Source organism: Papio anubis, chromosome 2 (genome assembly GCF_008728515.1).
Source record: "Papio anubis isolate 15944 chromosome 2, Panubis1.0, whole genome shotgun sequence".
NCBI classification, from domain to species: domain Eukaryota; kingdom Metazoa; phylum Chordata; class Mammalia; order Primates; family Cercopithecidae; genus Papio; species Papio anubis.
Genome location: NC_044977.1, coordinates 101,175,207 through 101,195,731, shown reverse-complemented (window position 1 = coordinate 101,195,731; position 20,525 = coordinate 101,175,207). Strand labels below are relative to the sequence as shown.

At 41.8% G+C, this 20,525-nt stretch overlaps 1 protein-coding gene across 8 annotated transcripts in view; it reads left to right on the top strand.

Moving 5' to 3' along the window:
• MOBP (myelin associated oligodendrocyte basic protein) overlaps nucleotides 1–20,525 on the top strand; it is a 58,686-nt gene that overhangs the window by 27,036 nt on the left and 11,125 nt on the right. For 2 of the 8 annotated variants that reach the window (XM_017955569.2, XM_017955573.3), the window contains 3 exons: nucleotides 5,085–5,294; nucleotides 5,553–5,858; nucleotides 16,778–17,001. In XM_017955569.2, coding sequence (XP_017811058.2) covers nucleotides 5,089–5,294; nucleotides 5,553–5,858; nucleotides 16,778–16,817 — 552 coding nt within the window. In that variant the 5' untranslated portion in view covers nucleotides 5,085–5,088 and the 3' untranslated portion in view covers nucleotides 16,818–17,001. Of the gene's footprint in view, nucleotides 1–2,465; nucleotides 2,532–5,084; nucleotides 5,299–5,552; nucleotides 5,903–16,777; nucleotides 19,390–20,525 lie in introns of those variants that run through there. The other 6 variants (XM_017955570.2, XM_017955571.2, XM_017955574.2 and 3 more) reach the window with 6 other exon arrangements.

Sequence of the window (20,525 nt, the reverse complement as noted above, 5' to 3'; positions counted from 1 at the left end):
AATTTTTATATTTTTAGTAGAGACAGGGTTTCACCATGTTGACCAGGCAGGTCTTGAACTCCTGACCTCAAGTAATCTGTCTGCCTTGGCCTCCCAAAGCACTGGGATTACAGACATGAACCACCGCACTGGGCATATTATTTTCATCTATCTGAGTTTTCTAACTTTCAGCAGTGAATATAGATTTTTTAATCCACTAATGGACTGGAGGGGAGGAGCTGCAGAAGTGCCTGTGGGTCACACTTCCCTCAGGGCCCATCCCAAGCTTACTGCTAGTCCTGGACAGGGACCCTTCTGGCTCTGGCCGAGAAGTCCTGGTTTCTGTTGTGAAGCCTCCAAACTCCATTCTCTATCTTTCTCTTCTGGAGTGATTTGTTTCCCCAATTTTCAGTCTTTCTCACCCTAGGACATAGACCCATGGATCTTTGAGCCTTATCCCACCCCTGGGTCCATCTCTGGTCCCCCGAAGTCTAGTCTGGGCCCAGCACCTGGAATCCTATTCCTTGGGAGGAGGGTTGAGTCTATAGGAAGCACAAAGCAGTGTTGGACCTGGCTAAAGTCCTCGGGATGTTGGAGTCACACAGATGTGGATTCAAATCCCTTGCTGCCTCTTACTGGCTTATGGATTTAGTCGTGTTCGTTAGACTTTCCATCTTTAGTTCGTTAATAACGCCACATTATAAAATGAGATAAAGTATGCAAAACAACCATACACAATGGTGCTCAGTAAATTGTTACTTCTTCGCTGTTAGTTATTTGCTTTATTAAAGGAAAAACTTTAATAAAACAAATTCAATTTAACAGAGTTTAATTCAGCAAAGAACAATTCACAGATCAGACTGTCCCCAGAACCAGATTAGGTTCAGAGGGACTCCAGGGCCGCCACACAGTCTGAAAACATCAATGGACAGAAAAAGGAAAGTGACAAATAGAAACCGAAAGTGAGGTACAGAAACAGCTGGACTGGTTACAGCTGGAATTTGCCTTATTTGAACACAGTTGGCTGTCTGTGATTGACCAAAACTCTGTGATTGGTATAAGACGCAGTTACAATGTACACATCCAGTTAGGTTACAGTTTACTATGTACAAATAAACCGTAGGCGGAACTTAAAATATGTAAGGATGTGGCTTTAGGCTAAACTTAATTTAACAGCCTGTATTTCCAAGGAATTTACTAGCAATCCTGGTGTGTTCGGAAACGATGACTCTCATTTAGCATGTGGGGCTTAACATTTTTAAATTGGAGGGTGGTGTGGGGCCGACAGTTGAGGAGGCAGTATATAGAACCACTTAACCAGGTACCCCAACTAAGTGCTGTATTTCTGCCACCAGGGGAAACAGGAGGCCAGTTTTTGTTGTTGTTGTTGTTGTTTTGGAGATGGAGTCTTGCTCTGTCGCCCAGGCTGGAGTGCAGTGGCGTGACCTCGGCTCACTGCAATTTCCGCCTCCCAGGTTCAAGCGGTTCTTCTGTCTCAGCCGCCCAAGTAGCTGGGATTACAGGCACGTGCCACCACCCTTAGCTAATTTTTGTATTTTTAGTAGAGACCGGGTTTCACCACGTTGGCCAGGATGGTCTCAATCTGCTGACCTCGTGATCCGCCCACCAGTCTTTTCAAAAATATAAACATTTTACTAAAGGAGGGAGAAAATATTATTTTGAAAGTTAGATGCATTTTCAGGTGGTTGTGCTGGGAATGGTGAGGTTCTTCCAGGGAAGGGAATTACTTTTTCCTTCAGGACCATGCATTGATGGATAACTGGAGGTGATGCTGTCCCCGGCCGGACATGGTCAGGGGAGACAGGGAATGAGGGAAGTTGTCATGGAGTAAGAAAAAATTTTCCCTGGAAGTGCTGGGGGGAAGAAATGACGGGGCGGGAGTGCAAATGGGCATACAGTGACCCAGGCGTTACATCAGCTGGAGCACTGAGTGGGATTTGAGAATTCAATTACGGAAGGAATTCAGAGTCACAGGGGACTTCAAATCTCCTTATCCCATATTTCTTAAACAGTTGGGATAAGAGCTAGATTTTCTGTTATTTGTGATGGGTGCCTGAGCCGTTTGGAAAAGGTGGCCCTAGAAGGCCGGAGGAATTGGGAATGTCTGAGTTGCCTGTGAAGAGTTGAGTAACAGTCTCTATGTGCTGGGAACCTGAAGAAATTACTCCTGAAGGTTAGTCCTAAAGTGTTTCATTTCATTATTTCTCATGGAAGGAGAAACTCTAGATGAACTTAGTGACCTATGTAGGACTTGGGGAAGGGCTTGGCAGACGTTTAGGGTCTTTGCAATGAATCTGACCCTAGAAGTCAGCTGCAGCTTCTCATTGGTCTATACATACCTGTCTGGATAAAGGGCTCCTTTGAATATATCTGATCATCTCCTTTTGAAAATTCAGCAATTTCTCTCCTAGGAGACTGCTACTCATCCTACCTTTCTGAATATCCATTACTCCTTCTTCCCACAGCTTGAAGGCAGGTCCACTCCTCCTCCTGGAAGCCTTCCCTTGACTGATTCCTCGCTGAGTTCACAGGTATCGCATCCATGCCCAAGTTTTGCCCCCTTCCATGAGGTGAAGGGCTCTCAAGATGAGAGCTTTAGGTCCTGAGTTTGGAATGCCCGTTTCTTTGTGGATGCCCTTGGCTCTTTAAACTCATGGTATCTCAGACCAATGAGATGATCTCCCTCCTTCTCATCTACTTAGACCTCTGATTAGCTGAGGGCATGACTGTGTTCCTGGTCACACAGGTTAGACATTTCACCTGCCTCACTGCCTGTGTCCTGGCTGTATTACGTCTTCCAAGTCTGCAGTGTAGATAGGATGAGGGCTCTCAGGGGTAATGCAATTCACTGTGTATCTGCTTAGGTATCAGTCATTCCCAAGCCTTTATTTTGGCCAGATGAAATGCCTCTGCCCATGAAGTTTCACCTTGTTCTCTAGCCAAACATATTGCCCTCTCTTCTGTGGACTTTTCATGCCATTGCGCCAGCACATTCTCATGTTCCAGAGCATGCTGGCCTTGTATCACACTTATTGATGTCTGTGGACATTCCTCTACCTACAATGTGAGCTCATTGTGAACAGGATGTTTATCTGATCTACCCACTTCCTCATCTCAGTGACTTGTACTTATTTGGTCTCAGTAAATGAGGTTTTTCTGGCCATTAGCACATTATGTGCATTCTAATCACTTAAACTTGCCTGTATCTCCCACTGGTGGATAAGTTTCTTGAGGACTGGACTAAGCATGATTTAGCTTTGTGTCCAGTATGTGAACTGAGCACTGTGCCAGACAAAACCAAAGTGTATAATAAATATTAAATTAAATGGGCAAAGTTAACTTCATTTATCATTTAGTATTTATTACACCTTAAATAACTCCAAAAAAGTTTAGGGTTAAAAAAATGAAAGGTTTGGCAAAAGCAGATGAGCCTATAAGAGAAATAGACAAGGAGAGACTAGAGATAGAGGAGGAGATCTAAGATAATGTGGTATCACAGGAAAGGAAAGAGTTTAGATGGAGACCAAATATGAAGACAACTGGTTTAGCACCATGGAGGTCTCTGGGGAGCTATGTAGAGTCATTTTTCCTTGGGAGGAAAGGACCAGGAGCCACAGTGGGTACACTGATGAGTGAGTGAGGGGGAGATGCAAAGATGGAGGGGAAAAGTATTAATAACTGTTCAAGAACTTTGCCTATACAAAAGAGGAGGGTAACAGGGAAGCAAAAAGACATGGAAGCAGGATCCAGAGAGGATTTTCATTTAAAATGGGGCATATGAGTATGTTAAAAGCTGATGGAGTGGGGAAAACTTTCTGGGAAAAATATAAAACCTTTGATAAGATCTAAGATACTTAAACATAAAACTAATTATTTTTGCGTGATAAAAACAAGTGAGATATTGGGAAAGAATATTTTTAACATCCATAACAGATGTGACACACAATTTGGATGATCACAGAGATGCAAAAGCAATGTATTTGTAACTGCATTCTACCTGCTTCTCAGCTGTCATTTCTATTTGTAGCAGAAGACAACCACACCAACAGACGAAAAAATTAAAATATCCCCTCAATGTTATTTAGTTCTTTTTCTGTACTCATCCTTAAAAACCCAGATTATAGGTTCTGTCTTCAAGGAATCCATCCTTTTCCCATGATTTCCTTTACCTTTGTACACAATTGTATTGGTCACCATAACACTGTTTTGTAATTACATACTGCACATCTGCGTCTCCGACCTGACTCTGAGTTTGTTGAGAGCAGAGACATTCTCGGTATCCAGTTTATGCCCATTAACTATGTTGATTCTTGTTGTTTGATAGTCACGTAAGTCCCCTGTGGACTTCGGTGTTTTGTAGTGTTAGGTAGGACTATTTCTGCATTTGTCACATTCCTAAAAGGAATGTTTTCAGTCCCCAGCAAGTTCCCCTGTTGCACCTTCTGAGTCAGAACCCACCTTCTCCAAATATAACTATGCTCTGATTTCTAGCACCATCGATTAGTTTTGCCCGTTCTTGAACCTCATATAAAATCAATCATACAGCTTGTTTTCTTGTGTCTGACTTCTTTTGTTCAACATTAAGTCTGTGAGATCAAAATGTGTTGATGTATGTCAGCAGGTCAGCAGTTTGTTCTTTTTCCTTGTTGTGTACTATTTTATTGCATGAATGATGATTGTTTTAATAATAAATAATAATAAAAAACTTTTTTTTTGTTTTTTTGCTTTTTAGAGAAAAGTCTTTTCCTAACTCTAGAATATTATTTAGTCAAGAATATGTTTGGTTTTAAATGTTTTCCTATGTTACATGGGTCTCTAAAACATAAGGAAAACAAGAGCCCGTGTTTCTTTCTCTCCTTGAAAACAGGATTTTTAAAAATACACAAATGAAAATTAATGAACTCTTAGTAGAGTTCCTTTCCACGGAGTTGGGGGAAAGTTGCTCTTCCAGGGTTTTGCTCTGTAGGACCACCCTGAATGTTACCTTGGACTATGGGAGTAGCAGGGGGCTTCCTGAGTAGAGGGCTCCCTTGCCTGATGTGCTTTTATGTCTCTTTCTGTCTCCTTGCATCGGCGATTTCCAGTGAGATGAGTCAGAAAACGGCCAAGGAGGGTCCCAGACTCTCCAAAAACCAGAAGTACTCCGAGCACTTCAGCATACACTGCTGCCCGCCGTTCACCTTCCTCAATTCCAAGAAGGAGATAGTGGATCGGAAATACAGCATCTGTAAGAGCGGCTGCTTCTACCAGAAGAAAGAGGAGGACTGGATCTGCTGCGCCTGCCAAAAGACCAGGTGAGCGGTCGCCCAGCCCCGCGGCACGGCTGGGCACAGCGCGTGGTCTCGGCTCCGGGCACGCCCCTCCCGCTCCGCACCCCACTCTTCCCCCCAGTCGGCTCCGGGTTAGGCTCCGACACCGGAAGGCACTCCAGGGAGACTGGAAGGTGGGTGGGGGAGCAGGGCCTTCCTACCTGTTTCCAGCTACTGCCAGCGTCGCTTAAGCAGCCGAGGAGAGCCCTGGCTCCCGCCTCCAGCTTCTTTTGGCCCTCTCAGAACCAGCCGCCGTGCCACGTCCCCTCAGAAGCCCAAGAAACAGCCAGCTGCGCCCCCCGCGGTGGTCAGAGCGCCAGCCAAGCCACGGTCCCCTCCGAGGTCTGAGCGTCAGCCACGGTCCCCTCCGAGGTCTGAGCGTCAGCCACGGTCCCCTCCGAGGTCTGAGCGTCAGCCACGCCCCCGCCCAGAGGTCCGACCACCGCCAGCCAAGCAGCGTCCCCCTCAGAAGTCCAAGCAACAGCAGCGCAGCAGCCCCGTCAGAGGGCCAGGCGCCAGTCGTGGGGGGTCCCCCGTCAAAGCTTCTAGGTTCTGGTAACACCATCTCTTCCCTTTTGTTCCCCAGCCCTAAGGTTAGTAGCTGCTTCCTGTGTTGACTAACACCGGGCTGTCTCCACGGCCCTTTTCAGCCTTATTACCCAACCTGTGTAATCAACTCCCTCCATTAAATCCCCTCTGGTTGAAATACCTAGTGTGGCTTCTGGTTTCCTCCTAGATGCTATTGGTGCATACTTTGGGTGGCTGTGGCCATTGCTTCCTTTGTTTAATAGAACTGGAAGTTGTTAATCTATCAATTGAGATTATAGACCATGGTAACAGATTGAATAAATGAGTTTCTGAATGGCTGTGCCTCAGGGAGATAAGGAATGGTAACTCTAATCAATATCCTTATATGTAAAAGGAGAGGGTAATCCATTGGACCCATCCATCCTCCCAACACACTTCATCTCATGTCAATCTCAGTAGCAATACCATTCATTCATTCACTCATTCACTTACTCAACAAATCCTATTGTATACTTGTAAAGTTCCATTTGATGTGCTGGGGGAAGGGAATATGGCAGCGAGGAAGCTGTGTTATTTGAGATTCACCAGGACCATATAAAAGAATAGGTGTCATCGTGTAGGGATCAGTGCCGTAATGTTTTCATAATATGCATGTACATGGGACCATGAAAACCATAAGCAGGGAGTTACTAGCTCTGCCACAGGAGTTTGGGGCTTTACAAGGGACATTAGGATAAGATGAGTAGACGGCAAAAGCAAGGTGAGTCATGTAGAGACAAAAAGAGGGCCAGGAATGAACATGTTCACCTACCCTATCTTAGTAGGCTAGGTTTTTTTCTTTCTTTCTTTCTTTTCTTTTTGTTTTGTTTCTTTTCTTTTTTTTTCTTTTCTTTTTCTTTCTTTTTTTAAGCAGTTTTAGGTTCACAGCAAAATTAAGGGGAAGGTACAGAGTTTCCCCCTAAATTCTTGCCCCAACACACACATGCCTGACCAATTTTTAAATTTATTTTTATTTATTTATTTATTTACTGTTGTGAAGGTATATCAGCATGCCAACTTTTTAAAGCTTTTATTATTTGGAAGTGAACCTGTTTATAAGTTGGTGTTAATTGTATTCTGATACCCAGCACTTCTGTAGCATCTACTGTGTGTAGGTATCACATGATGTTTACTGATTTAGGAGGAAGAAAAGTCAATGGGGGAGAATGTTAAAGATGCCCCTAGAGAATATGGTTTTTGGGTCACCACTAAGGCCTGGGCATCTGCCTTTTTAGTAAGAATTCACCACCCCCTCCCCTCAAGGTACAGTTATGTAGACAGTACACAGACTACACAATGATCAGTGCTGACCTAAACAACCCATAAATGAATAATCCAGATTATTTGTGATGTGAGGTAAAGAAATGTGGAAAGTGACAAATTTATGGTACCAAAAGTGAAAGCATTAAAAAGGCACAAGATTAGGCAAGTTTAATTTGTGAAGGAAGTAACTACTCACTAAAACTTTAACAGCAAGTTGTATGACAGGTTACCTAGTCATTAACTGAGACCCTCTTAAGGAGCATGAGTAGAAGGGTCCTAGGAGAGGTAAGTATTGATATATGGAAGTAGTTAGAAAATGTATAAAACAGAGGAAATTAGTTGTATAAAAGGCATGTCACCTATGGTGGTGGCTTTGGGTGGCTAGAGTTCGATCAGGACACGGAAAGGAGTTAGAAGACAATGAAAGCAAACTTCACCATACTCACAGATTTGTCTGGACCTAACCTTGCTCAGTGTATTCACCTAAATTCAGGAGGTATCCCAGTGCTGGCGTGCTTTGACTCCCTCAGTTAACTAATCTCAGTGGATATCAGAGAAGGTGCCTCCACAGGCTGTTATTACCTTCTTAGCCATTGTCCCTTACCTGGGAACAGAGGATCTGAAAGGCTTCATTCATAATGTCCCATGACTTCACTTATGCACTATCGGAGTCCTACTTGAGATATTCATTTTTCCTTCTTAGATTCCCAAAGGTCTTCAGGTAATATATTGGAGCCACTTCTTCGTCATATTGTCTATTCCTTTTATTGATACTGATTGACTATTTTGAATCGAAGGAGTGGGAGGCAGGTTGATAGGAAATATTTGCTCTTAAGCAGAGCTACTAACTTGCACATGAAGAAAGGATAAAAAAGATTTTCTGAAGCCAACTTGCTTTCTGAAACAGTGCTATTTCTGAAGTATTGCTTGTAGAGGTTAAATAATTTTGGCAAAGGCCTAATTGGGTTCTTAATAACTCCTTTGGATAGGTCTTCTCAAAAACCAGAGAATGATGTAATATTAGAAACCGATTGTATGGTTGCAGCATCCTGATTAAACATGGTAGCATTCTTAATATTTGATAGGAGGTAACAGTGGCGTCTCCCTCTTAGTTTATTCTGTCCTCTCAATTCTAAGATTTTAGGAATTCACAAGGTTGTCCTTGCCTTTGGGTTTAACAGGTACGTCCTGGGCCTCTTTTGGTTTTAGTATTCTGTTTTTGGGAGCTGGGGATCTGTGGTTCTTTGAAAACCACCATGGCTGTGGGTGGTTAATTTGGAGTCAATCAGTCACATATATTCGGAAGTGCTGTGTGTGCCTTTGACTCATTTTTTTCTATACAGCATGTTTTATATTATTAAATTGAGCCCTGCACACAAGCAGCCTGGCAGACTCTGATTTTCCAGGAAACAGCAGAGCTAGAGAAAAAGTCTGAGCTCTTTGCTTTCTGTTCAGGCTCGTGTGCTGCCTGTGTCTCAGGTTTCATTACTGCTTTTATTATTTTGGGTGACTGAACTCTTGAATTTTGCCCTACTTGTGGCACACTGTCTTTCCTATCTGGGAGCAGGCCTTTATACATCCTGGTGGTCCCTATAGCACAATGCTTATGCAGAGCAGATGCTTTTGCAGAGGCCTAGGTTAGCCAGAGAGGCTTCCAGTCCTGGGAGCTGTGTGTTGTTTTGGAGTGTGACAACCTCTGTCTGGTCACAGGTCCTACCTGGTCCAGACTACATGGTTAACTACGCCTTCTCTGATAGCCTTAACCCAATTGTCTCTCATTCTCCTTCAACACTCGTTTTATAAATCCCTGATTCTAGATCAAGCTCACCACCTGCCTGCATTGGTTTTCCAGCTGCTGAGGATGGTCATGTGTGCATAGAGCTGCTGAGCACAGTTTGGGAAAAGCTTTATAGCCTGGTGGGTTGGTGCCACCAAAAATGGATGAATCCTAGCTACTCCCCAGACAGTCTTGGCTCCACCAGCACCCACACATTCATCAGAATATGCATCTGTCTTTAAATCCTTCCCCTCAGCCTCAGAGGATGAAGCATTTATTCGCTGATGAGGCCAGTTCCCCATCCCTCCCTGTGATCTTTCAACCTCTTATCTCCTTTGGGGTCTTGCTGTACAACTTAGCAACGCCCCTAACCACTTCAGCCTTTGTATCTTGTCTCTTTCTCATTAGCATTTTGACATGTTTTGCTCTCTCATATTGACTGTGTGTTCACGTCTGGCCCTATCCTCTTTTCGCTCTACCTTAGACAAATTTTAAAAACAATAGTGTAAACTCATCATCTTTACTTCCTCAAATCCCATTTGCTCTTCAATTCATTGTGTTCTAATTTCTTCCCTTAGCACCCCCTGCCCCTGGAATTCCTCTTGTGCAGATTCCTCCAGAAGTAACAATGCAAGGGCAAGAAGTTTATTTGGGAGGTGAAGGGGACACTAGAGAAATGTGGGAAGCAAGACAAGGGAGGGAAAGAGCCAATTTTTAAAAAGACATTAACCAATTCTCACCCCGGGTTCCTGGAGCTTAGTCCTGCCAAGGACCCCTGGGGAACAGTGTAGACATGTGCGTCAGTTATCTCACCAGAGGGCTGGAGGAACTGGGATATTTATACACCAGTTCTTGTCAGTCGTTAGTTAGCCAATGCTGCTTCAAGGGTGGGGGCATTCATTCTTTGACACATCTAGCTTGTTAAGGAGATGGCAAAGTGGGCTGCAGCAGCAAGATACAAACCCTCAGGAAAAGAAAGGCAAGTGCTGGCACCTGGAAGTGGGGCTGAGCACAAGAGTGGTATGGGCAAGGGGTTATGGGCAAGGCACCAGTAGTGTTTGCTCTAATGGTTACCTGTGGCCTTCATGCTGCTTTTCCTAATGAATGCTGAACCCAGTCTGTATATCAATGGTGCTTTCTGTTGGATTTGTTGGACTGTTCTCTCATTCAGTCTTTAAACTCTCTGTTCTCTTGGTTTCTGTGACTCCCTTCCTCCTTTTCTCTGCAGGAACTTTCCTTTTCCATCTTTTCGTGAGTGCTTACTCTTCTGCCAATTGCTGAACCTTGAGGTGCCCTAGGGTTCCATACTGAGCTCTCTGCTTATATGATTTTGCCTTCTCTTGTGGTTTTAATTATGACTCACATGCTGATAACTTCTAAACCTTAATTCATCCTTGACATTAATATATGAGCCTATTCACTCAGCAGATCAATTTGATGTTGGAAAATCTAATCTGTCTACGCTTGATTTCTTTCCTACAAAGCTTGTTCTTTTTGTTTGCTATCTCAGCAAATAACACAGCTGTCCAACTAATCCCCCAAGTTGGAAACCTAAGCACATTGTAACTTCCAATTTTCCCTTGCATATAAATGCCTGCCAATTTGACTTTCTGATGGGAAGGGGTGCAGGATTGAGATCAAGCTAGAAACAAAGTAGTGGGAATGGAGGTAGTTGATAAAATAAGGCTCCTCCATAGCACATACGGAGGGATTGGCCTTTGAAGAGAACAAGAAAAACTGTTAGATTGTGCAAAGTAGAGAGAAACCCATTAATAGGCATTAAGACAGAGGCAGGTCATGCCTGAGAATGAGTGAGATAGAATTTTGAGAAGGTTAGGGTACACCTGGAATGTTAGAGACCAGGCTTCTAGGCAGTAGTTAGGGCTGGCTGAGCTCAGCTCAACAGAGCTGTATAGAAATCATTTGTTCTTAACGAGCTCTTTCTCCAATGAAGGAAACAGATTGCCACCTCTGAAATCATCAGTGGAATCACACAACTCCACATCCACACTCTGCTTCTCTTCCAACTTGTTTGCCAAATGCCCTCACAGCAACTGTTCTTAAACTTTACCATGTGCCTCCAGTGCTCTGACTCCTCCATTTTTATCTCCATCTATCAGACTCTTCACTTTCCTCACTTTCCAAATTAGAAATGATATCCCAACATTTTAATATCTTTCACAAATACCCTAGAATTCCCTGCCTTCTGAATATTTGTCTTACACCCCTGGGAAAACCCCAGCCTTTGATGAACCCAACTAACTGGCTTCACCATGCTTGATTTTGGGCAGCTAAGCATCACTGGAGAAAAGCACTCAGCAGGACAATAGTAGCTGGGCATAAGCAGAATTGTGTTTATCCTATCACTAAACAGTTTCCTTTTGGGCAGTTATAGTTCAATTGCATGCATTCAGACAAAAAAGGAAGCATGTACCTCAAAAGTGTCATGTATGCACATGTAGTTTGTATGCTCACACAATACTCCACATCTATCAGGCTTACTGATGTATAATTTACATGTGGTAAAATTAAACTCTTTTGGCATACATTTCTATGCACATAGTCCTATGACTACTGCCACAAGTAAGATATAGAATATTTTCATTACCCTTCAAAATTTCTTTATATTTCACCTTTGCTGTCAACTCCCCAACCTGTAGTAACCACTGACCTATCTTCTGTCTCTATAGTTTTGTCTTTTCTAGGATTCTGTGTAAGAGGAATTATATATTATTATAGCCTTTTGAGTGTGGCTTCTTTTACTTAACATAGTGCTTTTGAACCATGTTGTTGCATGAGTCAATAGTTCTTTCTTTTTATAGTGGAGTAGTATATATAGAGTATATATGTATGTGTGTGTGTGTATATATATATACACACACACACATATATGCATCCATATGCAACTATGGCCCAACCTTTTTTTTTTTTGAGACAGAATCTCGCTCTGTTGCCAAGGCTGGAGTGCAATGACGCGATCTTGGCTCACTGCAACCTCCGCCTTCTGGGTTCAAGTGATTCTCCTGCCTCAGCCTCCTGAGTAGCTGGGATTACAGGCGTGCGCTACCATGCCTGGCTAATTTTTGTATCTTTAGTAGAGAGGGGTTTCACCATGTTGGTCAGGCTGGTCTTGAACTCCTGATCTCATGATCTGCCCACCTTGGCCTTTCAAAGTGCTGGGATTACAGGCATGAGCCACCGTGCCCGGCCGCAACATTTTAATCTCTTTCACAAATACCCTAGAATCCCTTGCCTTCTGAATATCTGTCTTACACCCCTGGGAAAAACCCAACCTTGGATGAACACAACTATATATATATGCATCCACATACAGTATATATGTGTATAGCATATATACATATGCATCCATATAGTCTCTCTCTATGTGTATGTTTATATGTATGTGCATATATGTATATACATACGTGCATGTATGTGTATATGTGTGTGTGTGTGTGTGTGTATATATATACACACACACATATATATGGATTCACATACCATGGTTTGCTACTCACCAGTTGAAAGACGTTTGTTTCCAGTTTTGGTGATTATGAGTAAAGCTGTGAACATTATGTGAACGTAAGTTTTCCTTTCTATTGGGTAAATAACTGGGACTGGTAATGCTGGGTAATATGGTAGATATTTGTTTAAACTTATAAGAAACAGCTAAATTATTTTCCAAAGAAGTTGTAACATTTTGCATTCCTGCCAGTAACCTGGGCTTATTGTTAACACTTGGTACTATAAGCTTTAAAAATTTTATTCATTCTGATTGGCATGTAATGGTATTCATTGTAGTTTTAATTTTGCATTTTCCTAATGGCTAGTGAAGTTAAGCGTCTTTTAATGAGTACAAAGATAATCCACCAAAGACACTTATTTGGTGAAATCTCTGCTTAAATCTTCTACATATAAAAATTGGATTGTTTTATTATTGTATTTTGAGGGGTTTAAAAATATTCTAGATACAAGATGAGGGGTTTAAAAATATTTTAGATACAAAACATTTATAAACAATATTTTTTGCAAGCATTTTCTCCAAGTCTGTGACTTGCCTTTTTATTTTCTTAATAGTGTTTTGTGAAGAGCCCCAAAGTTTTGACAAAGTCAGATTTATCAAATTTTACTATCACGCTGGTCTTTAATAGTAATTTTTATAAATTTTATAAATTTTATAAATGTTTATAATTTTTATAAATTATAAAATAATAATTTTTAATTTTTGATACCCCAGTTTCTTCGCCTCTCTGATGAGATACAGATGAGATACTGATGTACATGTCTACACTGTTCCCCAGGGATCCCCAGCAGGGTCACACTTTTTGTGTTGTATTTAAGAAATCTTTTTCTAATTCAAGGTCACAAAGACCTTCTCCTATATTTTCTTGTAGAAATTTTAAATTCTAGGTTTTACTTTTACAGTATTATCCATTTTAAGTTAATTTTTTTTGTAATGGTGTGAAGTATGAATTGAGGTTCAATTTTTTTTGTATATGGTTTGCATATGGCTCAATTTTTTTTTGTAATTATTTCAGTTCAGCATCATTTGTTGAAAAGTTTCTCCACTGAATTACCTTTGCAATTTGGCCAAAAATCGGTTGATCATATATTTATAGGTTTATTTCTAGACTTTCCACTTTTTTCTATTAATTTATATATCTTTCACCAAAATCATACTTGATTATTGTAGCTTAGTAGTAAGTATTGAAATCAGTTAGTGTGAATTCTCTAACATTATTCTTCATTTAAAACAATTGTTCTGGTAAAAAATTATTCTAGTTTTTTTAGTTTTTCATATAAATTTTCAGTGTGTCAGGTTCTACAATATATTATGGTAGGATTTTGAAAGGTTGTGTTGAGCTTATAGATCAATTTGGGGAGAACTGTAACAATACTGAGTCTGATAATTCATGAACATGGTATAGCTCTCTATTTATTTAGGTCTTTTTTTGTTTTGTAGTTTCTAGTACAATATGTACAGATCTTGCACATATTTTGTTTGGTTTATACCTAAGATTTTATGCTTTTTGGTGATATCACAAATAGCATTCTTTTTCAATTTTGATTTCTAATTGTTCATTGCTAGTATATAAAAATGTAACTGAATTTTGTATATTGATCATGTATCCTGTGATTTTGCTAAACTTACCTATTCTAGATTTTTTGTGGTAGACTCTAGGGTTTTCTATATTGCAAATTATGCTGTCTTTGAATAGAGACGGTTTGAAATTTTTCTTTTCAATTTGTATGCCTTTTTTTTTTTTAACGTTTTGAACTGCTATTTTGTTTAAAACATTTAATTTTTAGAGAAATATTTTAACAAGGTTAAATTCTTGCCAAATTGGCTCTCTGGCTTATTACAAGGGATTACAGTCTGAAGGCCCAAGCCTAATAACACAAGGTGCTTGGGTTGGGTTGTTAGTTTATTCCTGTGCTTTCTTTATATCCTCATTTCAAAATATGGCTCAACTTTCCTCATGGCCTCTTGACTGATGTACTGTATTATCAAAACAGAGAATTGGCATGAGCATTCTTTGGATGTAAAGAATCACAGAGGTCCTAAATACTATTAGAATTACTATGGTGGTAATTGTTCAAAATTGCCTGATATCATCTTAATGGTTATGAGAGATGGTTACCAAAGCTCTAGGGATTGGATTTACAAGGTGGACTCAATTTCAGTTCACATTTGGGGACAATCTCAGTCTTGGAGGGAGTTAACATCTTGAAGAACAGTCATGTGGTAGTTGTCCATGTGTGGGCCAAAGACTGATGACACTTTCTTCTCAAACCCTACATGGCTGTGAATTATCTGTTTCCTCTATTCAGCTATGTGGGCAGTCTTTATAATTTCAACCTTTCAAAGCTGTGCTACAACATGATGACTAGAGCATTTTATATAGGACATGACTTTTGTGTACTAGTAACCTGTTACTTTCCTGTTTTGGGTTTGTCAGGGTGAATAATGTGGGGGTATTTTGTGGAAGCAGAGTCTAAAGAGTCATCATTATTGTCAGTAGTAAGGGGTACTGGCATAGCCCTGTGACTTAAGAGCCTTCACACCTCTTGCTGAGCAGATGGTCTCCCTTTCTGGAAGCTCCCTTGATACTTCCAACGCTATAATTTGGACATCTTTGCTGATCAGTTCACTTATTTGTCCATCTTCCTTGCTGGATGGAGTGTGCATAAGTCAGGATCAGAGAATGTTACACTCATTCCCCCAGGGCCTCACTCAGGGCCTGGCTGATGTTATTGACTGAATGAGCCCTATGAATACACTTGTAGTCAGTCTGGCACAGTGAGAAGGGCTCTGGCATCATTCCAACAACTGGAAATTAAAACGGAAAAAAAAGGCATGAATTGAAAAAGTTTGAGTCTGAGCTCTGATGCCTGTGGATTTCCTGTGTCTGAATTACTTATTCTAAGTCACATTTTCCCCATCTGTAAAATGAGGATATTATCTACTTCATTAGTTCATCATATTATAGTATTAGGTAAGTGGATATTATTGGAACAATTATTTAATGGATACATTGTGTCATTTAACCCTAACTACTAGCATATTATCTCCAACTCAGTTGCCTTTCCTGGTTGATTTGGAGTTCAGGGGCTGTTGCTGTATAAACTGGTCATCCCCATTACCATCAATGTGGCTGCTATTGCTAATAAAGTGCCAATTAGATAATTAGATGCTCATATTACCTAGGATGCCACAGTGGCTGATTGCAGAGATACTTGCTGAGGGTGATGCCTGGGATCTGTGGGCTTCCGTGCTGGTCTCAGCACCTGGGTTTTATATTCAGCAGTATCTGTGGGGAGTTCGAAAATACTCACGCAGCCACATGTCTGGAGGTCATACAGGCAATCCAGAAAGTGTAGAGATTCCTTCCTCAAATTTCAAGGGATGTGTTCCAACCTTCCAGGCTACAATTCACTCTACAAGTTTTAATAACATATTTCTGCGTTTATTTTTTTCTGGTATCCTCAATCCAGTTTGAAAGGTATCAGCTTTGCTAGCTTGATATATCATTTGGGATTTTCAAAATGCTATTGCTAATATCTGAATATAAATTTTATTTCTAATATTAAAAACTTTCCAAATTACACAAAAGCTGTGATCCTCATAAATTTTGTCCTTACAATAAAATTATGTGAACTTCCTAATGCATGCATTTTGGTTTTTGTGTATTTGTTTTTTAAACTAAGAACTTTGATGATGCGCTGAAACTATTCGACATAGCTTCATTTCAAAGGCAGTCACATAGAGTTCTGCTGTCTAAATAAATTAAAGCTGATATCACACAACATTTCAGTTGGGTAAGCTTGCAGGCAATGCTTGTCTGGGCCACACATTTATAATGTCTAATGTCTTTATTGGATGTTGTTTATCTCCTTCTTGAACAAGATTTGTTCCCCCATCAAAGTGGAAACATGTCAGTATGTTCACAATTTTGTAAGTGCATATACTCTATGTGTATATGTATGTACATTCACATCTTCATGTCTATAAGTAGTAAAATTTTTTTTCCAGGAGTGGGTGTACTTTAATTTCCTTTGTGTTTTTCTATGTTTCAAAATTATCTACAATGATTAACCAGAAAAGTAATAATTATCATACTTAAAATAGAACTTTTAAAGAATATCTTTCCTAGACTCAGGCCAAGAAAAAAATATTATCATATAATTTTTGACCAGAGACTACCAGAATTAAGAAATTAAAGAGAGGGATTTTGCAGAATCCCTCAAAGGTAGTCTCAAAATCCACAATTATATTAACTGAGCACAGAGAGAGAGAGAGAGAAAGAGTATACATCATCTACCTGTGTCATGTGTTTTTCTTTTTCTCTTTATAAACCAGATTGAAAAGGAAGATCAGGCCAACCCCAAAAAAGAAGTGATCAAGGAAGAGTTTAAAGTGAATAAACGGCCTTGGCTCCTGGACTCATTGCTTCACAACTCATCTACCCTTGGATGAAGTTATCTGGCTTCAAATATTATGCAGGGACAAACACCTGCTGATGCAGCAACTGCTGATGCTCATGGTCCCCATGGCCTGGGGGCCTCAGGGCAGCCTGCCTGGAGGTGAGCAGGGCTATCTCTGTGTGTTGTACTCCAGTCAGGGGGTTCCAGCAGCACCCGCAGGCTCCAGAGCTCAATGCACAGTTCTTTTTGTTTCACCTGCAGTCCTTTCTTCTCCAGGATATGCACAGGCCTCCAGGGTCTTTCATGGCTCAGGGTCAGGGTCACTCAAGTGCCAACCCATATGTTGTCCTCCAAATATTCCCTTCTATCCCTGGCATCCTGTTGCTGAGCTCAACTTTTACTTTTTGACTTTCTCCTTTGTAATTAATCTCTATCTGGGTTTCTCTCTTTCTCTGTGCCATTTGGTTTCCTTAATTAGTTCCCTGTGCCAGCCCACAGTCAGAGCCATAATTGGCTCTGGGGAAGATCCAAGTTATTTTCTGAGTAAGATATTAGACTGCCATATGATCCAGAGATGCAAAGAAATCCCTAGAGAGTGTAGGAGTTGTCTAAATCCATGTGTCAGTTGTAGCCAGCGAATTGTGTTGAAGCAGAGAGAAAAGGCATGAAAAGCAGCCCTCTCCCACTCCTCAGGGCCCTGTCTCCAACCTTACATGAGGCTTTTTGAACATCTCCTCCTGGCCCAGCTGGGGTGAGAGCAAGTCCTCTAAGGCACTGCCTTTGAGCCTTGCTCAGCCCATCTGAATGATCCCAACTCTAGAATTGACTGCTTTCAAATTGTGTGACCTTGGGAATGTTATCTGGCTTCAACCACAATGCCCTACCCCCAGCCCCTCTCCCAAGTGATCCTAAATACATGGCTGTTTCCCCCGACCCTACCCCACCTAGGGACACAGGCTCATGGCCTTATGGCACTTCACCACCAGAAGGGATGCTCAGAGTTCTTATTTCCACATCTAACCCGCTAATTCCTGGGAAAGTCTGAGGCCTGGTCCCCCTAGTGCTTTCCCTGGCTGGCCTCTCCACATTTTCATTTGATGGTGGAGTGAGATCAGGAAAATAGGAGAGGAACTTTGCCCTGGGGGAGAAGAGAGTTAAGTGTGGAAAGGGGTGAGTTATAGGAGGTTAAGCAGTCCAGGATTTCTCTCCCTGTGTGGGAGGCCATTTCCTGATGTGAGGGGGTTTGAACCCAATTATAATGGGACAGGGTTGGGTATTGACTTCCCATCTCTTCTCTCTGTTTTTCTCCCACTATCTGTAGCCCAAAAGTCTTGCAGAGGACTTTGATCTTTAGTATGGGCTCTTGGTCAGGGTCCTAGGAACTAACCCCAATCTTCACTCCACCCGGATCTACCACATCCCCTACACACAAACACATGCTGCGGGGAGGGAGTTTTCCCCTGGGTCAAGTGGAGGATCCTTAGATCACCTTGTGCTCCTGTGGACTGGTGTGTGTGTGTGTGTGTGTGTGTGTGTGTGTGTGTGTGTGTGTGTTGGGAAACTTAGCTTTCAGAGAATGTCTTTGGGCTCTCACTTTCTCTCTCACACACAAATTCTGGGGACTTCTCCAAGCAAGTCCCTGAGGAACCTGACCACTGAAGCTGATCATGAGATGATTGTACGCCAACACGCCGCCTTCAGTGGCCTGGCCTTGACTTAGGGCTGCACTGTATTCTCAGCAGTGGCCTTGCAGAAGCCCTTTTGAACTGCTTTCCCTATTCAACCCAGAGTTGGGGTGGTGGGAGAAGACGGGTTGGAATGAATCCATCTCTATTCAAATTCCAGCTGGGATTACTCTGGGAGTCTTCCTGGCTTGTTTTGGGCCCAAATTTAGCTATATTGTTTATTGGCTCCCAAAGTCGGGATCGGAGAGTGAAAAGATGCAGGCAGTGAATCCTGCTGCGCTCTCCTCCCCAATCTCTCCAGTGCTTTTCTACCTAGGAGGCCAGTGGAAGGGAGAAGAGGCCATGCCGTAGCCCACAGGGGACAAGGCTCATTGTTCTTCCAGGCTTGGTTCACTCTGCTTTTGATTCAGAAGCTCTTTCCCTACCCAACAAGACTACGCTTCCTTGCCTTCTTTCTGTTCTTTCTTTTTGTACATATAAATGGTATGTTGTGATATATTCTCAGTGCTTGTGCCTACCTTGGAACTCTGTTCTTGCTGTTCACTCCACATGTGATACTCTGGTCCAAGATCTTGGCCAGGTGCCTTCTGCTCAAATATCATCTCAGAGGTGCTTCCCTTGAAAACTCGGTGCTGTTTCCATAGTTACTCTATTTGATCACTCTAAGTTTTATTGTCTTCATAGCACTTATCACCCTCTGGAACTATTCTGTTCATTTATTTACTTGTTTAATGCTTGGCTCTTTTCCCCTCCTAATGTAAACTCCATGATTGCCAACATCTGTTTACTTGCTCCAGTTCCCCCCTCCCCGCTTGTTCCTGGCACTAGTAAGAACTCAATAAACACTTGTTGACAGAATGAATGTTTGTTTGTTGTTTTTTATAGGAATATTTTTTCAAAAGTTCAGATATTTTTAAGAAGTCAAGGTGTCTATTGTATTTAGCAACAAGGAACTGTTGGTGACAGTGTAAGGCACTCTCTGTGTGAAGTAAATGGGAGGCGAGGAACAGGAATTTGCAATTGTAGATGCAACCCTCTCCACTAGGCTTGACCATGAAGGAAGGCAGAGGAATAGGGCAGGGGCTGGAGTGTTGCACTTACTGAGGAGGCACCTGAGCATGTGAAAGTGCTGCTGGGAGGGTGGCGGCAGAGTGGGTGTGTGAAGGAGGAGGAGTGGATCACTGATGGAGCCAGCAGCTGAGGAGTTGAGGGGGCCAAATCAGGCTCAGGTGAGAGGATCAGGCATGGAGCACTGGAAAAGAGGGAAGGAGAAAAGGAGAGTGTAGATTATGGTGGATCTGCAGACTTAGTAGCAGGACCTTGAGGCAGTTTCTGCCTGTGGTTTTGATTTCCTCTGCAAAGATGGCCTGTTCACAATGTGGGTGATGGTGTTGGGGTCAGAGGCATGAGGATGGGAGAGAGAGTTATAAAGAAATCATTTCAACTCACATCTTTGAAATGATCCATATAATTCTTTCTCCAGATGAATTTATATTTTTATTTATTTATTTAAAATTCAAGATAACATTTTGCCACTACATTTTTGCCTGCAACTTCATATTTAGATCTAAATTCCAGATCTACACTTGAGGCTTATATGGTTCCAGGTGGAAGAAATAAGAGTCGGAGAAAAAAAAATGCAGAGTCTAATCTTCCCAGCGAATAAAGATTCATGGGGAAACTTTGACGAAGGGAAGCTGCAAAAATTCCACCAGATTACAGGGAGATGGACTTGTACTCTGAGACAGTAATTTGTTCCCTGTCCATCTAGGCTGCTGTTCTTACACCAGAGAATGTGGAAACTTAGGGCTGGAAGGGCCCTGGGAGGGCTTCCTGCCTGACTCCATCACATACGTCTTTGTCCAGTTAATAACACCATTACCAGGTACTTAGTATCTCTGCCTGAGTAAGATGAAGTGTCCTTAGTGGAAAAAGATGATACTGTTGACCCAAGAGTAGGGTGTGCAGTTGTTACTTGGAGAGAATTTGCATACTCAC